The sequence below is a fragment of the Harpegnathos saltator genome, unplaced genomic scaffold (assembly GCF_003227715.2).
Source record: "Harpegnathos saltator strain DR-91 unplaced genomic scaffold, Hsal_v8.6 scaffold139, whole genome shotgun sequence".
NCBI lineage: Eukaryota > Metazoa > Arthropoda > Insecta > Hymenoptera > Formicidae > Harpegnathos > Harpegnathos saltator.
The window spans coordinates 1,259,922-1,281,724 of record NW_020229916.1 but is presented as its reverse complement, the minus strand read 5'-3'; the positions used below and the strand labels follow the sequence as shown (position 1 = coordinate 1,281,724).

Below are 21,803 nucleotides of genomic sequence, written 5' to 3'. Positions count from 1 at the left end.
GGACTCGCGCGTCTTTGCGACCTTCGTCGAGGGTGCTCGCTCTGAAGCTCTCGCCGAGGACCGCGCGAATGGCCGTCGTGCATCGCGAACGAGCCGCCCGGCGGCACAAGCCGTCTCAGCCCTTATCCTAAGCTCGACTAAAATCAGCCCCCGACCGGCACGTACGATCGACCTGCAAGTCGGCGGACGAATCTCCTTGGCTCGCGGCAGCAATATCGTGCGATCGTTAGCGTCCGAAATTTATTCCGCGACTGGAATATTGACCTCGACGCCGCTCATCCGCGGGCTTGACGTCACGCGGAGGAGCGGGAGGTCTCCGTCCTAAGGCCTCTTCCGGAACTACCAGCGCGACCATTTGCATCATCCGCTGCTTCCAATAAGCGAATGCATCGCGTTTTACGTTGCACAAGCTACCGTGAACGTCCCCCAAGAAATACTGCCCTCCCCCTTCCGCCTCGCTCCCTCTTCCTCTGTCCATCATTCTATCTATGTGTCTCTTTTTTCGCCTTGCCTCCCCCTCTCGAGCGGTACCGAGTGCTCAGGCAGCACCGGATGGATCGCGGGTTAGGCCTCGATTCTCGCTCGCGAAGCGTCGCTGATACACGACCCTCTCGAACTCGACTCAGGCGGAACACGATGACCCACTCGGAGCGGCAAGAGCCATGCCCGAAAACGACCCCCGCCCTCCTCGCCGACCTTTCAGCGGCTCCTTGCCGCTCAGGAGTACCCGCTGCCGTTGCGGACGTTTAAGTCGGCCGGCTCTCTCTCTCTCTCTCTCTCTCTCTCTCTATATATATATATATATGTGTGTATACATGTATAGATATAGATATATACATACACGCGCCGGAAACGCACCTGAATAATGTTCCGAGACGACGGGCTTGACATTTGTCGTGGCGGTGCCTAGCGTGCGCGGTTCGCCCTCTTCCCCTCTGGCTCCTGTCCTCCACCCTAACGTTGGCCTGCTTGTCTCTTTCGCCCCCGTGGCTCTCCCTGTGCCTGTCGTTGCCTCCTGTTGCCTGAGCATCCCACCCCTGGCTCATAATTGTCTGAGGAGGTATATCGCCGTCAAGATGAGGAGGCGGCGGGGGAGGGTGGAGGACACCGGAGACACGAAAGTGGTTATGCGCATTCCTGTTCGGCGGAAAGCCACCGAAGAGACAAAGTGCAAAGGACTGAGAAAGAGAGAGAGAGAGAGAGAATCGGAGGGTTGTCGGGGGAGGGGAGGGCGGAGAAGAGAGGAGAGCGATTGCTCGCGAGCGACGGAAGGTAGCGAAATGACGCAGGGCTTGCCGAGGGTGCGGAGGGTGGCCGATGAGTTAGCGAAGAGAGAGGGTTAGATGGTCGCCCCTTGCCCCCTCCCCCCCCCTCCGCGTGTCTCACGGCTGAATACTTGAATATTGATTAAGCATGCACATCGCGATTACCGGGAGCAGGTAAAAGCGCTCTTGCCGGGCCCGCGCGACCTGCGTGTCTGCGGATATTTATGTGAAGCGGTGCTTCGACGACGATGCCCACCCTGCCCCCTTATCCTCCCCCGCGCCCCCCTCGCCAGCCTGAAGCCGCGCGTCCCCGGTATCGTCAGCCGACGACCCCGCCGCGTCCACGTCGACTTTCCGAGGGATGGAGAAAAAAGGTCTTCCTGTGTGTGCGGCGCGCGTAAGACAGCCTGCGAGGCGTTTCGGCCGGAAGAGAGACAGACGGAAGGATCTTGCGGTCGCGCCGGAGGATTCGCGCGTCCGCAAGATCCCAGGATGTTATCCGGCGATCCATTCGATCGGCCGATTAACGGAGCGGCGGCAAGCCGTTTGGCGATTTACCGGCACTCCCCTTTCTCCCCGGTCTTTCTCTTCCTTTTCTCGTCGCGCACGCGGCGCGAGTTGCGAGGAGCCGCAAGGACGACGAGAACGACGCGAGTACTCGGTGCCCTGCGTCGAGAATCGACTTTGGGGATCCTGCGAAGTTTCGTCGCGCGGCTGACGCGTTCCGTTGCCGTCGACGTCGACATTTTGCTGACGATCGCAGTGAAATAAGAGGGAGAGAGAGAAAGAGAGAGGGAGGGGAGGGGGCAAGGGACCATCGCGATTAGGTGGACAGACGATACTTCCGTTTGAGTTAGTCGAGAGTAAGATCCTCGGTAGTTGAGTGATTGCGACGAGGACAGAGACGGAGAGAGCGCGCGGCGCGCGCTCGTCGGCGCTCGCAATGAGAGAGCGGCTGGCACTCGAGAACGGCGTTTTAGTCAAGTCGTGATTGTGGATTGTTCATTCTGAATGGCGTATAATTGCGAAATGGCGATAATGACGAAAAATACACACATTTCAGCGGCGCTGGATTCGGCAGGGCGCAGGCCGCCGCCGTCGCGGCACGCTGCGAGCGTGTCGCACTCGTTACGTCGCGCATTGTGCAAATCGCGCGGTTAATTAGCCCGCTACTCCAGATTTCGTCCGCCATTACGCGGCATATCGTGATGAAAAATTCATCGGACCGGCGAGTCTCCGTCCTCCGTACGTACGTACGTACGTTATGTCGGACGTGTCCTGCGGCGAACTTGTCCGCGTTCGCTCCGAATCTGAGTGTTCTTTTTGGCCGAGCTCCTCCCCCCTCCCCCCCTCCCCCGTGCGTTTCTCCCTTTCGCTTGGAATCAGCTCGCTCGATGCGTTTAAACGCGTTACATTTAGGGCAAACGCGTGAACTCGACTGGAAACGTTGATCAGGTTCACGCCTAACGTTGATGAGGAGGACCTAATAGAGTGAATGAAAGGTAATCCTAAGTAAGTCAGTCTTTATAAAGTCCTAACGACAAGTGAGTAAGGAAGACCTTTATAAGGTTATAATGATTGGGTCCACGTTAGGAGCTTAATGTAACCAACCTAGTGTATGATATAATATTGTTCAGTTAATCAGGTCCTTGTCGGGATCTTACTCATTGTACCTAATATGATTTGCATTATCTAGTTTTAACAAAAGCATTTTCGGGTGTCATTCCCAAATATAAAGATGTTTTTGCATTGAAAAAACACTTCAGATCACTTGAATATATTTGTGAAATGCTATAGAAACTATCCTTTTTTAGCAGTCAATAAATAGTTGTAAAATTAACGCGACATGCAACTTTTCTCTTCAACACTACTTTACGTCTTGTTGTCACCTTGTGATACTTTATGATGTTATGATATTCATTTTATGCTTCTTTTCCGAAATATTTTACAAGCATGCTCAAGCGATCTGAGACATTATTTCATGCAAATATCTTTTTCATTTGGAAGTGACATGAAAGAATTCTCAGCGTGTCATTTCTTATTTCTAATGTCATCGTCCGATATAGCCGTGCGGCGAGTAATCAGAAGCCATAATTTGAAAAAAAGAAACGTAATAAGGATTCCATAAGGTAACTTAATAAGGACCTGACTATGAATCCTTATCAATCTTAAACGCTGAATTTAGAGCCTTGAAAATGTGCGCGGCGGGCCCGCGGAAAGATTTCTCTGATAGGTTCCTCGCTAAATATGGTAAAACACACACATTTATACGTATGAAATCTATGTGTGCGAGAAATGTGAAAAATGCGGCGCGATTGTGTTTGCGCGCGCGCGCTCGTTCGACATAACGTTTGCTGCGAGATCGCCGCCGCGTTATCGGAGGTTCGCCGCGCTCCGCTCTCAACGTGTCGCGAACTAAACGTATTAACGAAACACGCGCGGCAAATTACAACATGGTGATCGAATAAGGCGCAAGTCGCGACAATGCCGGGTTTTTTGCAATTTCCGCGGGAAAGACGCGCGGCGACATAATTCAGCGAGCCGATAGCACAGCGCGGCTGTCTAATTAAGCCGGCTCTCTCGCGCAACAAAGCGCGCGCGTACGTGTGGCCGCAATCGGCTGGGCTTTGCACATCGGCCGGCTTCCGGTGCTTCCACGTTGTTGACCACGATCGTCCTCCACTCGAGGCTGCGGAAGCCGCGGGAAAAAAAAGGCCGGAGGACGCGCCACGGACTGCGGCGAGAGGAGAGGCAGGAAAAAAGCCCTTGAGCTTTGAATATTCAGTAGGGTGCATCCTGGCCGCGCGCGCGGCTTCTCCGCGTCCGACCTTATTTTCCCGCGACGAGAAAACCGCAACTTCCGTCGCTCTGCTTAAAAAGAAGACGAGAGAGAGAGAGAGAGAGAGAGAGAGAGAGAATGAGCGCGCGCGGCGGGGCGGGAAAGGGGTGCGCGAAAGAACTGGCGGCTCTCGCCCTCGTCTCTCGCTTTCGTCGTTCGCTCGAGAGGAGAGACACGTCGCCGGAAATTTGCGGCCGACGCCAGCGAAGAGGGATTCAAATTAGCTGAATTAGCCCCGGGAGTGTCCCGGCGGATCGCGCGTCGATCTTTCGATGAGCCAGCCACCCTCCGACGGGGGTGCAAGCGCGCCCCCGAGGGTTACGACGACGGGCGTATCGATCCCCTCCGGGTCGGTAGAACAGACTCTGTGTTGCATCTACCCGCCGGGCTTTCGGGCTGTGCCTGATAAGCCAGCGGTCGTGGGTAAAACACAAAGTTGAAAGATAACGGGAGCCGCCGGATGGAACGCGCGCAACGGTCGGTAAAATCTCCGGACGCTCCGGAGATCGAGCTCGTGTTTCTTGCGCGGCAATTCTCGCGGGGTGAGCATGAAAATCGACGAGCGACGAGGGGCGAGGTTTGCTATCGCGAGCGAAAGCACTCGTCTGCGGACACGCGGCTGCGTTCAGACTCGATCGAGAAGCTTTACTCGCCGAAAGTTACTGACCGAGTGGAAATCTTCTACAGCGATCTTGCTGATAATATAATGTGATAATACCGATATACAGAACTCATAAAGTTGATGTAAAACACAACTCACGTCGCATCAACAATATAATAACAAATATATTAGTATTAGGTGGTATAATAATATAATGTAATTATATCGACTAATAATGTAAAGGACGATAAGAGCCAATTTTACGGATCGTTCTTTTTGCATATGTTTGTCGTGCACGCAGGTGCAAATTGTTTGATTACTGCACTTCTACATAAATTATAAATTAGAAACGACTCTCAGTCAGGAGAAGCGGCAAATATTCTGTTTCCACAATCGAGTTTTCATCTGATCTTCGGTAAAAAATTCGGGAAATCCAGTTTTACACGAACTGAATTTCTTTTTAATTCTGGGCAGATTTTTTATGAACGGGAAACAAAATGTCAGTCAGCGATTGAGATTGTTCTCGCGAGTTGGTAATAATGACAGAATAACAGAGAAACGATATCTCTGTTATTACGACCGAAAATATCCGTTTAAACATTCAGCCGCGGCAAAACTGGGTTGAGAGATAATTGAGAATAGACGATTGACTGACCGGAAAAAGATTTCTTCTAAGAGAATCTTTCTAAAAAAATAAGCTGCGTCCTCAAAACGCCGCGATATTTGCTCAAATGAGTAGTATAGAAGCTTTTTAAAAGTTTGTACACGGCGTTTTTATAGCGTAATCGAGTGGAACGAGGCACTCTGATGACTTGACTTCTTTTTGTAAAAAGTCAAGGCGTTAATTTTATATTCTTATTATTTTCCAAACCTTCCTGGAATCTTTCCGCTCCTGTTGATGATTAAGCTTTCATCCGGTCTCCAGCAACAGAAATTCATCTGTTCGACGAATCGGAGTTTATTTTCTCCGCGTGTACTTTTTAATTACGCAATCAGTCATCGAGCGAATTCGCTCTCGCGTTGCGTCGTTCGCAACGTTGCGGTCTTTTTTTGACAGGCGCGACAGCAAGTGCGGGCTTTTCCACTATGCAGCGTCGCGACATTTGAATGAAATTTCGCGGTGAGAGTTAAAGCTGCTCACCGCGAAATCGCACAAAGTCTCCGCTCGATAATAATAAATTAAGAAAGTCGCAGTACTTACCGGGATAATGACAGTCGTGCTCGTCGCTGCCATCCTGGCAATCCTTAATGAAATTGCACCGTTGCTGCTCCAGGATGCATCTGTTGACGTCGCAGGCGAATTCGCCGGCGTCGCAGCCTGTGAAACGTTAACGTTACATTATCGCTACTCCCGCTGTGCCGCATTCACGACTGTCGCGATACGTTTCACAAAGTTGCGAAATTTTAGAATTTTAGAGATTTCGAAATATCGCGAGTGATAGAAAGGAAAAAAGATACGCACGACTGACGCCAGCATCTCGGTGTGCTTCGACGATGAGAGAAGCATATTACATAACGCATATTAGCATATTACATATTGCATAACGAGGCTTACGAACTACGATCGTATATTTACATTTATACAAGATGCGTGTTTTGCCAGAAGGAATCCTTAAAAATTCTCAACGAATTGGTCTTCTTAAGAATTCCTTATGTACAACTATATACACATGCGACATTGCCGAAATTGCGCTAGAATTCGACAAATTCTCGGGTCTCGCGTTCGTGTAAAAAAGCGTAGTAAAGAAGCGTGATGTATGTATATCTATTATCAGTGTGTCAGGGAGAGAAAGAGACGCGTTGAACACGCGTGTTTTGCCAGAAGGACCGCATTCGTCATCTCGACGGGTACAACGCCTCATTCATTTGATTCGCGGCTTTTTCAGGTTCTATCGGAGCCTCTCGGCACTTGCGTTACGCGATAAATTCGAGACTCGCGTCGATTTGCTTGAAATAGAGAGAGAGAGAGAGAAAGGGAGCGGGGGGGGGGTGGGGAGGGAGGGAAAAATCAAGAATGCAGAGAAGCCAAGATCGCCGCGAACGATCGACGAACGGCTATTGATAGTTAACCCATTTGCGTTAATCCGAAAGCGAACATATCCGATCATTCCGCCTGACAGTTATCACAGCAACGGACGTATCTCCGCGCGCAATCCACCTCGACGTAGGATTTTACGTCCAAAAATTGCGCGTTTTTATCCGTTTTATTACATTTCACGTGAATTTAACGTTGGAAGAATGACATTTAGTGACTTGAGTACATTTCTGATGGGCGTGAATTGTCTCGAGAGAAATTATTAAAATTTACAAAGCGGAGCAATTCGTTTGAGAAGTCGTAATAAATACCGTAATCCGAATATCGGGGTAATGTAGCAAAATACAGTTTTTATTGAAATAATGGACTGTCTCGTTGAATCTAGATCTGCATTAATAACTTACTCATTGCACGGAGAAAAATATCAGAAATATCTGATTGTTAATTTTGTTATCCGATCAAATGTCCGATTAAATACACCGGATATTTGATCGGATAACGAAATTAACAATCGGATATTTTCCTCAGTGTGGAATAGAGTGTATTCAAATGAGCAGGTATTAAGATTGTGTGTGTGTACTTTTTTTCAACGATACCTCTTCGGAACATTGTATACTTTGGGATTATTATTGGGATTGTCCCATTTTCCGAAAATCGGGATTATGATTTTTCGAAACAATGTGTGCAACCAAAAGGAATTTCCCCCCCCCCTCGATTGCCCGATTCCTTCTTCATTTTGTCACGTTAAATCAAACTGATTTGTTTCTACGCGCATTCTATTTTGAAATCCGTTAGTAATGCAAATGGCGGTTGAAAAGAGCGAACGATATTTGAATTTCGAATGTTGATATTGAGAGTGCATTCTGTCGCGAGAAAATGCACTAAGAAGAGATATTGATTGAATTGATACAAGAGATGGACCACTAAGTGCGTTTCGGTTGGAGAAAACGAAATTTCCAGTTCTTATGAGCCGGAAATTATAAGCAAAATCGATTCTAAGAAACAGGCACTCTGTTCCCCTCGAGCAAAAGGAGGCAGGCGTCTTTGCTTCCTTCTCCGTGCCACATTTATGGTATTCGTCGAAACGACAATCCGGTAAACATCAAGCAACGCCAATCTTGTAACTTCAACCCAGTCAACCTTGTAACTTGCGTAACAGTTTCATTGTCGTAGGAAGAAAAATGTTTAGTGCACGAGGCGATTTTCTGCTGAGATACGAATGATCCAGAAATTCCGCTTGAAGTTACCAGAATTCGGCCTAAATGATCAAGTTTCCTGGTAACTTCCTGGTTAACTTCAACCGAGTATTCCGGTATCTTCAATAGGAATTTCCGAGTCGCTTATATCTCGCCAGAGAATCGGCTCATCCGGACAATTTTCCCCGCGCGAACGAGAAATTCGAACGTTAGCGTTAGCTGATGTTTATCGGAAGACAATGCTCGTCCTTCCGTGTCGCCGACCTGTTTTCGAGCATTTCGAGCCTGATCCTCGCCGAGGATCCGTCCGGCTCAACCTGTACCTGTACCTCCCGAGCAGTTGAGCTCGTCGCCGCCGTCATCGCAATCCTGAACACCGTCGCACTCCTGCACCGAGCAGATGTAACGGCTGCCGTCGGAGCAGCGTATGGTGTCGTCGGCGCGACACGTGTTTGAGAACGGCCTCAGGGTAGAGTGCGCAATTTCCTCATCGTCCTTGTTGTCACCCGGGGTCTCCGTCGGCAGGTCCGAGGTCGTATCTACATGTCGCGTACATCAGCAATTGGTGTTCACCGGCGCGAGGTGAAAGGCCGATCGTGTTAGAGAGAGATAGAGAAAGAGAGAGAGAGAGAGAGAGAGAGAGAGAAAGAGTCGACGAAGAGGACCGTAACGCGCCTCGCTCCTTGGGTCTCCGGCAGGACACTCCAAGGATAGCGCATTCGAACGATGCGAGACATGATTGATCGCAACGATTTTACAGCGTATGAGGGGCGCTCTGTATGTGTTTCGTTGGTCTGTACACGCGAAGTCGCGCCGCGACCTCGAGAAGCCAGAAGAAGCGATTGAGACGAATTGTGCAGATTGCACACGGAGAGAATGTTATAGCCAGTCATCAATGCCCTTCGATTGGAAGGATCTTTCCGCGTCTTCTAGTAGCGCAGAAATAGGCCGTTGAGTTTGTCTCGCCAAGGAACACTTTGGTGAACATTTTGCTGCCATGCAAGGGAAAGGTACATAGAAAAATGCCGCGTTCAAATAAAGTCAATAAGAATGTTACTTGTTTCGAGTATTTCGTAACTTATTAAAGATACCCGCGAGATCTATCACGAGTTCATCGGATTTCTTCAAGGTATATTTCCTGAGTTCCAGCCAGTTTACTAATTTCAACCCAAGAATACTAAAGAGAGATAAGAATATGAAATGAAAATTGTTACTTATCTCAATTATTTCATAAATTTATGCTTCTCCAAATCCGCAAGTTTATTATATTAGCGTCAAATTTACTCAAAGTACATTCTGAATCTTTTAATTAATTAATGCTAATCACAAATATTTTAGATTCATATAAAAATATCGAGTTGACAGAAAAAGGATTCGGTCTGTTTCTCTATATTATTTATATATTTTGCAAGTCTTATAAATTTCTTGGGAAGAAGGATACATTCTTTTTTTCGATTACATGAAAATGAGCTTTCTCGTAAAATTTGCAATGAATATTCTCCGTTGTGACGATAACCGTTATTTAAAAGCAGGAGAGCAAACTGAGTAATCGGTATTTTTCTCTATGCAGTAAATGTTTTAATTAACGTTGACTGCCATCGTGATAATTGGTTTTCGGTGTTACGATACTGCTGGTAATTTACTTGTAAAGCCTAATTAATCGCATCCGATAAATTAGATGCGCTGTCAACAGACAGCCAATGAAACAAAGTGACAATTCTAAGCGACAAATATAGTCGACTATTATTTAACGTACTTGTAGTTATTCAATCTTTCATCGAGCTTTGCAACAATCAATGAACATCGTCCTGTTAATCAATCCTGTTGAAATATCGTATGCATAAAACATGCGATATTTAATAACACATTTAAGCAGAAGAGGGTCGGTATGTCGACTTGGAAAATTCGACATTTTGCTCGACGCAAGACCGAGAGAAGAAGAAGAGAAAAGAAACAACAAAAGGGAACAAGGAAACGAAGGAAGAGCAAGGGAAGACGCACATGCAGCGAGCGAGAAGTTTGCAGTAGACTGGTCTCCGCTATAACACTCTCTTCGTGTGCGGACAAGCGTCGCGAAGGAGCGCGAAGGATTCGGCTCCGCAGTCGCTGTCGGGAGGATGTCGCGTACTTACCGTCTTCGTTGATCTTGCTGGTCAGCTCCGTCGGGCAGTTGTCCTCGTCTGAGCCGTCGTCGCACTGCAACACGCCGTCGCAGCGCGACTCTAACGGCACGCATGCACCGCTCTTGCACATTAACTCGGCCGACTGATCGCATTCCGGCTCTGTGTCTTTCTCGCCGGCTGCTCCCCCCGGCCGGGCGTCGTCCGGGGCGTTTGCGTGTGTTCGCAGTTTCAGGAATGGAATCGCGCGCAAAAGCGGATCGTGCGCCGTCGACGTGGGCGTTCGGAGGGAGGTGCAAAACAAAAGGGGAGCACGTAATTAATAAGAACGTAAGAGATAATCGAGGTTTAGGGAAGAAACCGGGCTGGCTGGCGCTGGCTAGCTAGTCAGGGGGAGGGGGGCGGGGGGAGGGGTGAAGAGAACAGCGAGACGAGCCTAGGGTTGCCAAGTCCAAAGGTTAAAATTACCGGACATTTCTTCTTTGGTAACAAACCCAAAGCGAACTAAACCGGACAGAAATAATAATCATAACGTTGCATTAAATACGACAAAATATGACAAGAATTTATTTACAATATTAATTTCCAAACAATTTTATGAACAAGATTTGATTGGATAAATTAATAATAAACTATTACTTTTTTAATATATATGGAATGATGGTTCGGCGGATCCCCATTTGGCCACCAGATGGCTTTTCGTGCCGCTCGATCGTTTGCAGGCGCTTGAAACGGAGAAACGTCGCTAAAATCTGATCTCTCTCATTCCATTGATTGGATATAACTTAAAAACCGACGGACACATGACATCCGGTTTGTGACTTGTTAACCGGAACACTGGACAAGACTTCTGAAAACCCTGACAGTCCGGGTCGAAACCGGGCGGTTGGCAACCCTAGACGAGCCGCGCGAACTAATGAGACTCCAACGAAAGCTACACATCGATCGAAATGAAAGATAAAACTGGACCGCGGGCGCGGAGGGTGGCGAATAATCTCGCGGTCGCGAGGCCGAACTCGCGACGACGAGTTTGCATTCCCACGCGTGCACATCTACTCGCATTCTAATGCACCGGCGAGCCTCCGCGAATCACGCGTGCCTCCGGCGAAATGATCGATTCCGCCTCCTGACGTTAAATACATCATTCGTCGCCGCGATTGTTGCGTCCGTGGGATCTCTCGCGCGCCGTCGTTAATCAATTTTGACAGCTGAGAATCCGACAGTCCGATATTCAGCGCGAGCGAGCGAGTCTTCGCGCACCTCGGCGTATTCAAAGTTTCCCGGTAAGAGGCCGCGGAGGCGTCGCGGGCGAGCCGGCGAATTACGAAGTTTAGCTTCTCGTTCTCCGACGTGAAATCGATCATTTCCAGTCGTTAGGCAGCCGCCGCCGCCGCCGCCGCCGACGACGGGCGCTTGGTACCTTGGAATATCCTGAAGCTGAATCCCTCAGGACCTACTTGGATGCTGCCCAAGGAGTGGTACTGCAGCAGCTGTTGCTCGAGGACGTCGCGCACCTTGTGCTCGTCCGTGAACGTCGAGCCGATGTCGAGGGTGACTTGGGACGTGAAAGCGTCGGACGTGGGCCTGGAAAGGAAAGCGTAGTGATGACGGCTGTTGACGAAACGCTCGGCGTTGAGAGGACTTCTAGAGTTCTGCACCGATGCAATCGGTCGTCCGACTTGCATCCGTCCTAATTGGCGCGTGTCATTCATCTTAATCTCAATTTTCTACCTTGACAATAATTGAATAATTCGCGGACAACCGTCCTTCGTCCTTCGTCAAAACGAGGCAAACCCAAGGCAAGGCCGGCCATTCATAGTCGAATCTTCTTCCACCTAAGATTGTCTGAGGTCTATCTTCAGATGCTGTACAAGTTGTTGCTTCACTGGCTACGGAGTGTCTGAAGATGGACTTGGAACGATTTTTAATAGAATGATATTTAATAGATTTTTAATAGAAAATCTGACTATGACCGTCGACTCGAAGACGCCTGTCCTGTTTCACAACCCGTTCTTCTTAGAAGAATCTTCGCGTAAAGATCATATCGGACAGTCGAAAATTGGGACTTGATCAATACGCGAGTCGACACCGAAGTTAGTCGTTTCATCGAACTCTGAGATTTCTAGTTGGCGCCTTTTGGATCAAGCGAGAATCGAGTCATCGTCTACGCGTGTAGCTCATATCGTATATTCGCTCGCGCACTCTTAAAGCGAACAACCGACGAAACTGCTTCCGGCGGGAACAATAAAACGAGTATTCACCGACGATCGGTGAATGGCACACTAAACGTACCAGAATAACACAGAGCGCTCATAGTCTGTGCACCCGTCTGTGTCCAAGTTTTATAAACATTTCTAGTTTCCTACTTCTATGAATAAGAGAGCGCTCGAATCGGGATTTTGATCCTATTTTCGAGCCAAAACACTTGGCATTTACAAATCCTCGTCCGCAGGACGAGTGGAGTTTACGAATAGAAATTGGAAAGTTCTAGTCAGCGCGCCTCCAAGTGGCAGAAAATTGGCCACATGATACAATTTGCCATTTTTTAGGTCTCTCGGCAAAATTGTAGATTAAATAGAATCAAGATTGATTGATTGATATAGGTTTCGGAGTATGAAGATAGTGATAAATGAAATATTACAGGTTTCAACATATGAAGTTCGCGGTAAATGGAATTAAAGTTGAAAATAGGATCGAAATTTCGACACGGATTGAAGTTTATGAATGACTGACAGTCGAAATTTCGACCTTATCTTTCACTCGTATAACATTTGCAAATCCTGCCAGGACGAATGGAGATTTAATTTATATATAGGAATACAAGTCCCCCATACTCTTTGCGCCTAGAAGTGGCAGACGCCCAACTTGTCACTTGTAGATTCTCGAGAATTTCCTCGGCAAGGAATCAGGATAAGTCGATGTAGGCTTCGAGATATCAAATTAGCGTCAAGCGGAATATCGAGGTCGGAAGTGAGGGTGAACATTTCGGCTCAAGCCGTAGATATTTTGGACCATTTTCGTGCAGAACTCTAGGGAGTACCATTCGCGCAGGCGCGCAGATGATCGTACTTACGATATCTTGACGACGTTCGCGAAATAATTGTAATTCGGAATGTGACGATTGTACAAGTTCTCGATGGCCTTGGTGAGATTGTTGCTCAGCTCGCGGTACTCGGGGCTGTTTCTGTCGGAGTATTCCCGCCTGTAGGGCTCGCTGACTGTCAGGGTGACCCGATAGAATCCTGTAAGAAGTCAGCGCGATGTTAGCGACGATGATTGCAAAAATAAGCGGCAAGTGAGAAGCGGAGCAAACAATTTCGCTATTGCTATCGGGAACGATGCTGAATCGCCTTTGACATCTTTCCGAGGGAAAGAGCCTCTTCGTCGATGCGCGGAAGCGAGAGCTTGGCCGGATGTAAAACAACGTGTCGTTATTAATAACGCAAAATAAAACGAGCGCAAAACACGTATATGCGAGTTACCTCGATTTCCCGCGTGTTTGACGATCGCTCGAATCGAGCTCAAATAATTCGCTAAAATAATAAGTGGAAATCCGCTAAAATAATAAGCGAACGCGGTTAACATGAGAATTAACCGAGAAATAACCAGCTTGCGATTTCATGGAAAAATTATTCGAGTCTACAGAGCGATGCACTTTGTATCTTTTTCACGGACCTTGCATAAAACTGAAAGAAACGAATGAACATTTTAGCCTTTGCTAAACGAATTCTTTTACAAAAACCTGTCGCTTCGACCGCTCCGGTAGAAATAGGTCGGGTTAACCGTCGGTACTTTTTAGCGTTAAGGTCCCTCCGTCCAGTGTCACTCGTGGTTGATGACGTCAGAAGCGAGGAAATGCAGGCTTAAAATTCTTGCGTGCCATTTCCGAATAAAAAGATACTCGTGCGAGAGGAATACTTGAGAGACCGCCGGCATTTTCAGCGTCTCGCTTCTCGCTTCTCGACTATCCAACATGGCGGCGGTGGTAAGCAGCTTCAATGCGCGCGAACGGCGGTCTCTCTATAGAGAGAGAGAGAGAGAGAGAGAGAGAGAGAGAGAGAGAGAGAGAGAGAGAGGGAGAGGGAGAGGGAGAGGGAGAGGGAGAGAGAGAGAGAGAGAGAGAGAGAGAGAGAGAGAGAGAGAGAGAGAGAGAGAGAGAGCCGGATACTTACTCGCTGGACCGACGACGTTGGTATGCCGGTCTTCCGCGTGAACACGGTTGTCCAGGTCCGTTTCACCCGCACTGCCTTCGATATCTCCCGAGCCGGCCAGGTCCTCGTCGTCGCTGTTTCCGTATATCACCGGCATCCTCCGACTCTCCGCGACATCTTCCACTTCGTTATTGTGCTGCAAGGACACACGACACAAATTGTACGATTGACGCGACAAAGGACGACAAACGGGCAGCAACAGATTACTGCTGCCACCCTTGATATCTCCGACCTTGAAATATGAAGGACACGTCCTTGACCTCCAAAAGGTCTTAAACGGTCGCTGCTTTATAAAAAAAATTACTAACAAAAAAGTTTGGAGAAATGAGCGTACTGTATTAGAATTTTATATCGTGTAAAAATCAAAGTTACAATAATAGAGGCTAGGGTTGAGTAAGTTCTTTGGGGGTGGGAGTGCTCCTTCCCCGCTCCCCGTGTTTTGTACGCGCATCTACTGTGATTAACAGATTCTGTTAATAATTTTTTAATGAACAGTGAACGACGACTAAAATCTTTTGGAGTTTGTCGTTGGGTACGTCATGTCCTTGATAACATGTGTAAAGGTTGAAGATTCCGGAATTGGCAGCAGTAATCTGTGCGCATTTACTGAGATTTAATTCAGATAATTAAAAGAGAGAAAAAGTCCTCAAAATGGCGCGCAGTTGTGTTATTTGTAAGTTCTTGAAAAAGTTTCTCGACGAAAGCATAAGTTAAAGCAGAAGATACTGATGGTTTTAGAGCATCAGATTAGTATTAGATGGAATACTGAGGTCCAAAGTAGGATCGGAATTTCAACTTGGGGAGTTTTCAACAGTTTCAGCTTCTATACCTCGTCCTCTTCGCCGTTGTCGTCGCCGTCGCCATTGTTGAGAGTCAATCTCTCGATGACGCCGTTCTCGACGCTCGACTCTTCCGGCTGAACGACTGTATGGTTTCCGTCCTTGGTGTTGACAAAGACCGACTCGTCGATATCTTGATCTTGATCTTCTTGTTGATCTAGGCTTTGATCTTGGTGTATCGTCTGCTCTTGATCTATCGAATAAAAGTCGAGCACTTTAGAAGACGCACGCGTTTTCGGAGACTTTAGCGGTAGAAGATTTGCAAGATAACGGATTTACGCCGATATAGTTTCCACCAATTATGTCGAGTCGGCCAATAAGAGGTCGGATTGATTTTCCGTCTTTCTCGACGCTAAATCACTTTCTAACGACATACATAGAAAAGAGTGAGACACGTCTGCAAATAGTTTAGATATCCACTTTCGCAAGAGGATAGACCACGATGGCGGTGAGCATCGGTTGATTAGCGATTTGTTTTTATCGACGGAAATAGAGTGAAGTTGCATCGGAGAATCGAAAGGAATTTTTAGGTTGACCCCGATAATACCTGGAGGCGCTTGCGTCGTGGTTGTTGTGGTCGTGCTGGCCGGTGAGCCGAAAAAGCTCCAAAGTCCTCTCTTTATCCTGTGTAAAAGGGACTGATCCTGCTGCGTCTCGATCAACGGCGTCTGCGCCGTGAGCTGTTTGCCGTCTGGATCGAAAATCAAGTCATCGTCCTGAAAGAGCGAAGCGGAATTGTAGTCTTGGAATTTTTCGAAGACCTCTCACGGTTGCTTATCGGCCGGTGTCACTCGCGGCGTGATATAAACGCAGTAACTCGCGCAGTAACTGTAAAGTAACTCGGAGATTGCGAAGTCAAGAAGTCGTGTGAGGAGAGGCCGGCTCGAGCGGCCAGGCGAGAGCGTATGTAACAGATAAAATATAATCGTATCATTGAAGCGCGTCAAGCGAATCACTGTTTAACCTTTCGAATGCGGCGTACTTTGGAGTCGAATGAGAGCGGAGCATTTCTGGGTCGACTGGAGCGGTGAAAAAAAATAGCTTGTCGCGAAACTGAAGATAATGGCTTGTTGAATTTTTTTTTTATCTTGTTTATCACCGTCGCTAAAATGTTGCGTCGTCAAAACTTTATTAAGCGACAATTGCACCGTTTTTATGCACCTGATGCCTGCCATCTCCTTCGCGTAACACATCTCATAAAATAATGCAAAAATATAAACGGTAAGAAGTAACATGCCATTTGAAAAGTCCGGAATTATCTTAAGTTGATACATGTCTTACTTGATACGTTGACAAAAATCGTCTCGAACGGTGAAATATGAAATTAAAGGTAAACGGAGAAAAAGCTAAAAAGAAAAAGAACAGGGCAACTCTCTATCCCGATACAAATGAACAAATTAGATACTGATAAAAGTAGCAAGAGAACTTAGATCATTGTATCATTCGCGTAACCACTGAATCTTTTTCCTCTTTATACCTCTCTTCTCTGTAATGGCGTATAAATACGAGCGAAACCATATTAGACAGAAGCATGAATGTTGCAGTGCGGTCCAGTGAGAGAGAGAGAGAGAGAGAGAGAGAGAGAGAGAGAGAGAGAGAGAGAGAGAACTCATTTCTGACTAATTCGTTCACTTATCGACCATCGGTCGCGCTCTGAAGTTCATTAAAGTTCATTGTGCCCAAACTCGCATGCTTCACGCCGCCTTTCGACCGCGCTCGAGGGGTTAATCGGGAAACGCTTCGAGCGACGTGATCGGCGATAACAGTCCACCGTCGAGCCACCGTTTGATCGTCCCTCCGGCTCCTTTTATGAGACGTAAAATTCGAGGCAGAGACTGTCGAGGTATCCGCAGCGCATTCGTTACGGTTTCCGCGATGACGGATGCACGTATCGCCGCTACTTCATCGCTCGTCCCGCGGAACTCGTCGTGAGACCTCCTGGCCGTGCCAGATGAGCGCACGTGTCGTCGCGGCGGCGGCGGCGGCGGCGGAGGGACACGTATATACACGCAGAGCACACGTGAGCACCATCGGCCGGGGCGTGTGTATCGCCGAGTATCCTCACGTGTCGCTCATAAAGAACCAATTCTCACCTAAACACACGATATAAATTCAGGATCGTCGCGCCATTCCGCCGACGCGGCCGCGCGCGCGCCGGAGCGGCGCGCCGTGATTCCGCAAGGAACCGCGACCGGCAATCTGGCCAGGATTCGAGACGCGCGCGGGTCAATGACGTCGCTCGTGCGCGCGGGATGAAAATGGAGAACCGACGGTGGAGCGAGAGAGAGAGAGAGAGAGAGAGAGAGAGAGAGAGAGAGAGAGCGGGGCAGCCGGAGGTGTATAAGCCGGAGAGGAGCCAAGCGGAATAACGTATCGTTATGGGCGAATACCTGACGGGCCTGAAAGAAAAAGAGAGAGAGAGAGAGAGAAAGAGAGAGAGAGAGCGAGCGAGCTACGTATCACGCGTTATGCAAGCAAGCACGCGTGCGCGCGAGCGAGTGTGAATAATACACGCGCGTGCGTGCGTGTGTGCTTGTTGAAGATAAGGCAAGTGTGCAGCTCGTCGACGACGACGACGTCGACGACGGTCGATCAGCCGCGTCTCGCGAAGGGACATGATGAATCGGATCGCGCGCTTCGGAGTTGATTTCGCCGATCTAGTCCTCGAGATTTCTCGCGAGGACCTCTTCTCCTTCGGCGGATTCTCCTGCGCTTCCGTTGGAGAAAAGCGGATGTTTCTCCGGCGGAGGACCGCGATGCTCTCTCTCTCTCTCTCTCTCTCGAAGGAATCAAAGAGGAAAAGAGAGAGAGGGGGAAGGAGCTGGCGATTAAAGGACGATGAAATTTGAAAAGCGACCACACACACACACACACATACACACTCAGTTGGCGCCATCTCGATTTTGTTTAATCGGACAGTTTTCGCGCGAGTCGCTTTCGCGCGTCTCGTTTTGCGTCGCGCAAAGTGCAGCGCGCTGCAGCACGTGACCGGAAACGTCGGCGTGTCTTTTTCTTTTTCTCTCCCCCCTGCCTCCCCCCTCTCTCTCTCTCTCTCTCTCTCTCTCTCTACCTCGACAGGGCGGCGGGAGTGCTCGCGCACCGGTAATGAAGCTTAAATCGCGCCAGACGAGACGTATTATTACGGTGGCGTATTTACACGGGGCGACGGCGTGTCTTTACACGGGGCGTCGTTTAAGGATTCGCGTGCAGCAACAGCAGCAACAGCGGCAGCAGCATCATCCGACAGCCGCCGCCGCCGGCTGCACGCGTTCACCTTCGCGTGTGGCTGTGCGTCCGCGCGGCGTCGAAACGCGAGCGCACAGACGGCACACATACACGCGGCGCCTTTTACGTAACTCTGAACTGGCGTTTTAACGAGGGTAACGACACCGCGCGCGCGGGAGCGTTCATTAATCCGCCTTCGAGACAAACCAAACGCACGCAGTCGCAGGGCCCCGCATCCGCTGGGCGCGGATCCTTTTCTCCTCGACACGTCGCCCGCCGCCCCTGCGCGGCTTTGCGATACACCGCGCGGCAATACACCCCACCGCGATCCTCTCCTGCCGTCGAGGTCGCGAGGAGGGGAGGGGGGGATGCTTTTCTCGCGAAATCGCCGCGCCTTGCCGCGCTTCGAAATCGCACGCCACTCGAGGCGCCGCCTGCGGCCGCAAAGGCCCGCAAAGGTGCGCGATTTGAAATTACGTGCGATTAAAAGCTGAATTAAGAGCGACGCGAAGCCGCATTTGAAATCGCGCGAAATCGCGCATTTACGGCACGAAAGGGTGGCGCGATGCATTGCGGCATTGCGATTCTCGGGGAAGATCTTTCTCTCTCTCTCTCTCTCTCTCTCTCTCTCTCGGCTCGAGATCGTCGACGATCGACCGGAGGAAGCAGCGTCGAGAGAAACGCAGTGAAAGTTCCTAGTCGTCCTTTCCTTTTTTTTTTTATTTTTCTAATTGTGGCTGGCGGTTGATCGCGCGGCGAAAATTCGGACGCGCGCGCGATGGTGTCGATGATTCGAAAACAGCGAGGCGACGCCCCGGTTGGTGCGCGGTTGTTGTTTCGCAATTGCGGAAGTCCAGACTCGGCGGATCGCAGATAAAACGGACTGGGACGCGGGACCGTTTTAGATCGCGATAACGACCGTGATGCGCGGCGTATCCTGTCGGAAAACAGCCGCTACATTGTTCGCAAGCGTGGCTTCATTAGCGATAATTCAACGATTCGGCCTCCATCTAAATTATTCTTCCCGACGACAGTCCGGCGTCGCGCTGTATCGTTATCGGCTGCCGCAACGGGCGTATAGATTTCAAGAACCGCAATGTGGCGGGAAAAATTCACAATCGCGAAAGCCGAGATACATCTCCTTCCGCCGCGTGGAATGCCGACGATTCCGGTAGAAATCATTTCAATGCAAACGTTATTAATCCGACAGAAATGACGCGAAAGATTAGTTCGTCGCATCGTAAACGCTCTTCATCAACCCTTAAAACCTGTCATCACAGGAGATCACTTTGTTGGGTGTGGAGTTTCGTCTCAGTGTATATATTTGTTTATTTTAGGAATCAGAAAAGTCGAATCAAAAATGCATTCGAGTGTTTTATTATTATTGATTATTTACTAGATGAAGAGGACAGAAGTTGCTGTTAGCAGTGAATTATTTAACATTTAACAAGATCGTAACAAAGTTCGCGTTCACACGGAGAAGAATATCAGAAATATTCGATTGTTAATTTTGTTATCCGATCAAATATCCGATTAAATACACCGGATATTTGATCGGATAACGAAATTAACAATCGGATATTTCGGATATATTTTTCTCAGTGCATGAGATGAAATTTCACCGTAGTCTTTAAGGGTTGGCGCGCGCGCGCGCGCGCGCGTTGGAATGTTGCGGAAGCTTAAAATTTCAGAGACGGGATTTATGGCTCATTTGTTGCAAAGGAGCCGTTGAAAGTGACGTGAGAGCCTATCTTTCTTCTATTTTCATCCGGCATCGCGCAAGAGAACTGCTCTCTGTCTCCGTCTGTCTGCGATGCCAACTCAAATTGGAAAACAAATTGGCTCGCGCCACTTTTGCTCTCGGCCGTCCGAGTGACTGAGTCGTCAACTTTCGAGACGGACGCGCCTCCCGCATTTCGATGTATTTCATTGCGTCGCCGTTTATGTCGCTTCATGATTCATATATCGAGACGATCGAGCAGGCACTCATCGATCGGAATGTCCCATATATTCAAAATGGCGGTCCAAGAATAAGTCTGGCGCGAGGACCAGCGATATTTTAAACATTGGCTTATTTCCCCGAGGACACTCTTTCAGATATTCTGTACTTCGTTGTATTCCACCGAATGTCAGGCTTTCTCACGTTTTGGACTTCTTCGAGACTTAGTAATATTTTACAGCGACATTCCGCGCATCTGACACTTTGTGAAAGTATAAATTTCAGGGTCTAGACGTCGATAGACGCGCTCGCTACGGACGGAGAAAAATACATTCTGCTGACGAAGAAGCGATTCAATTTGCTCTCGTGGTTTTAAACGGTGGTTATCTTCAATGAAGAACATTTTTTTGATAACGGTCTTGAAACATACTTATCATAAATTTGGAGAATTTCTCATTATTAAGTGTCCGAAAGAAGAATTTATTCTTTCTTCAAGAATATATTAAACTTATACTCTGTATAAGAGTGCAAGTGAACGCTTCAAAGTTTTGTTTTAATTTTTAACAGTGAGAATTTTGTAATAAAAATTGCTGTAGAATTTTGCAGCCGAAGAGCATATCGCCAACATTCTATTGTGTGATTTATCATTCTTCCGTTTTGGTTGTGTTATTTATATTACTTTAGAACTGAAGCCCACTACTACTGGCAAATTTCTTATGTTTGTTAAAAAGATTACTATACTCTTTAATAAACTCTAAAATAAACTCTACCGACAGTTTCATTATGAAACTGAAAAGAATGTATGTGTATAAAAAAGGGAGGAAATATTGTAATAAAAATCACGTTATTTAATTATATCTTTTTCTCCATATGTTTTGTAAGACTGGCTACGGACACATTGCGGTATGAATTATTACAGAAACAAACAATTAAGAAAGAAAAAAAAAACAATAGAATATTCAAGTAATTATAATATCATGTAGTAAAAAGTCAAGCGTGTGCAATATTTAACCAAATTTACAGCAATTCAGTTGTAATTCCTACGGCTACAAGAGTACCAAAATTTTTCGTAATCTTTACCACGATATTTTCTCCGTGCAAAAATCGAAGCGAAGTTTTGAGCAAATTCGAGGCTGAATGATTCACGATAGATTTCCGGCTGCACCTCTTTGAAAGATACTCGAAACGAGTAACATTCGCTCGAACGCGGCATGTATTTTTCCGTATTCTCTCGCGTTTGCGGTGTTTCGCGCCGAGCCAACGACAGCTCGCCGATAACGAGAATACAAATTCGCGGGAGGCGAAAGGTCGCTCATCATAATGGAACATCTTCGGAAGGAGAGTCAGGGAGGAGAGGCAATGAGGTTGAGGGGGGTGGGGGTGGGCCATCGGAGGCGCGTCCGCGCGACTTTGTTATTCCGGCCAAGTTTTACACGGAATCCCGCAGCTAAGTCCACTCTATGATCCTTTCACGGCAACTACGTGCTCATACTTCGACAAAACACCGCCCCTATAGTCCGAAATCCTTAAAAT

The 21,803-nt window shown here is 48.0% G+C and overlaps 1 protein-coding gene across 1 annotated transcript in view; it reads right to left on the bottom strand.

Annotated features, from left to right (window-relative positions):
• trol (terribly reduced optic lobes) overlaps positions 1-21,803 on the bottom strand; it is a 256,374-nt gene that overhangs the window by 156,837 nt on the left and 77,734 nt on the right. The window contains exons 2-9 of the mRNA XM_025308098.1: positions 15,654-15,822; positions 15,097-15,299; positions 14,229-14,403; positions 13,130-13,298; positions 11,477-11,640; positions 10,069-10,236; positions 8,260-8,475; positions 5,907-6,023 (exon numbers count right to left, since the gene is read on the bottom strand). Coding sequence (XP_025163883.1) covers positions 5,907-6,023; positions 8,260-8,475; positions 10,069-10,236; positions 11,477-11,640; positions 13,130-13,298; positions 14,229-14,403; positions 15,097-15,299; positions 15,654-15,822 — 1,381 coding nt within the window. The remainder of the gene's footprint in view (positions 1-5,906; positions 6,024-8,259; positions 8,476-10,068; positions 10,237-11,476; positions 11,641-13,129; positions 13,299-14,228; positions 14,404-15,096; positions 15,300-15,653; positions 15,823-21,803) is intronic.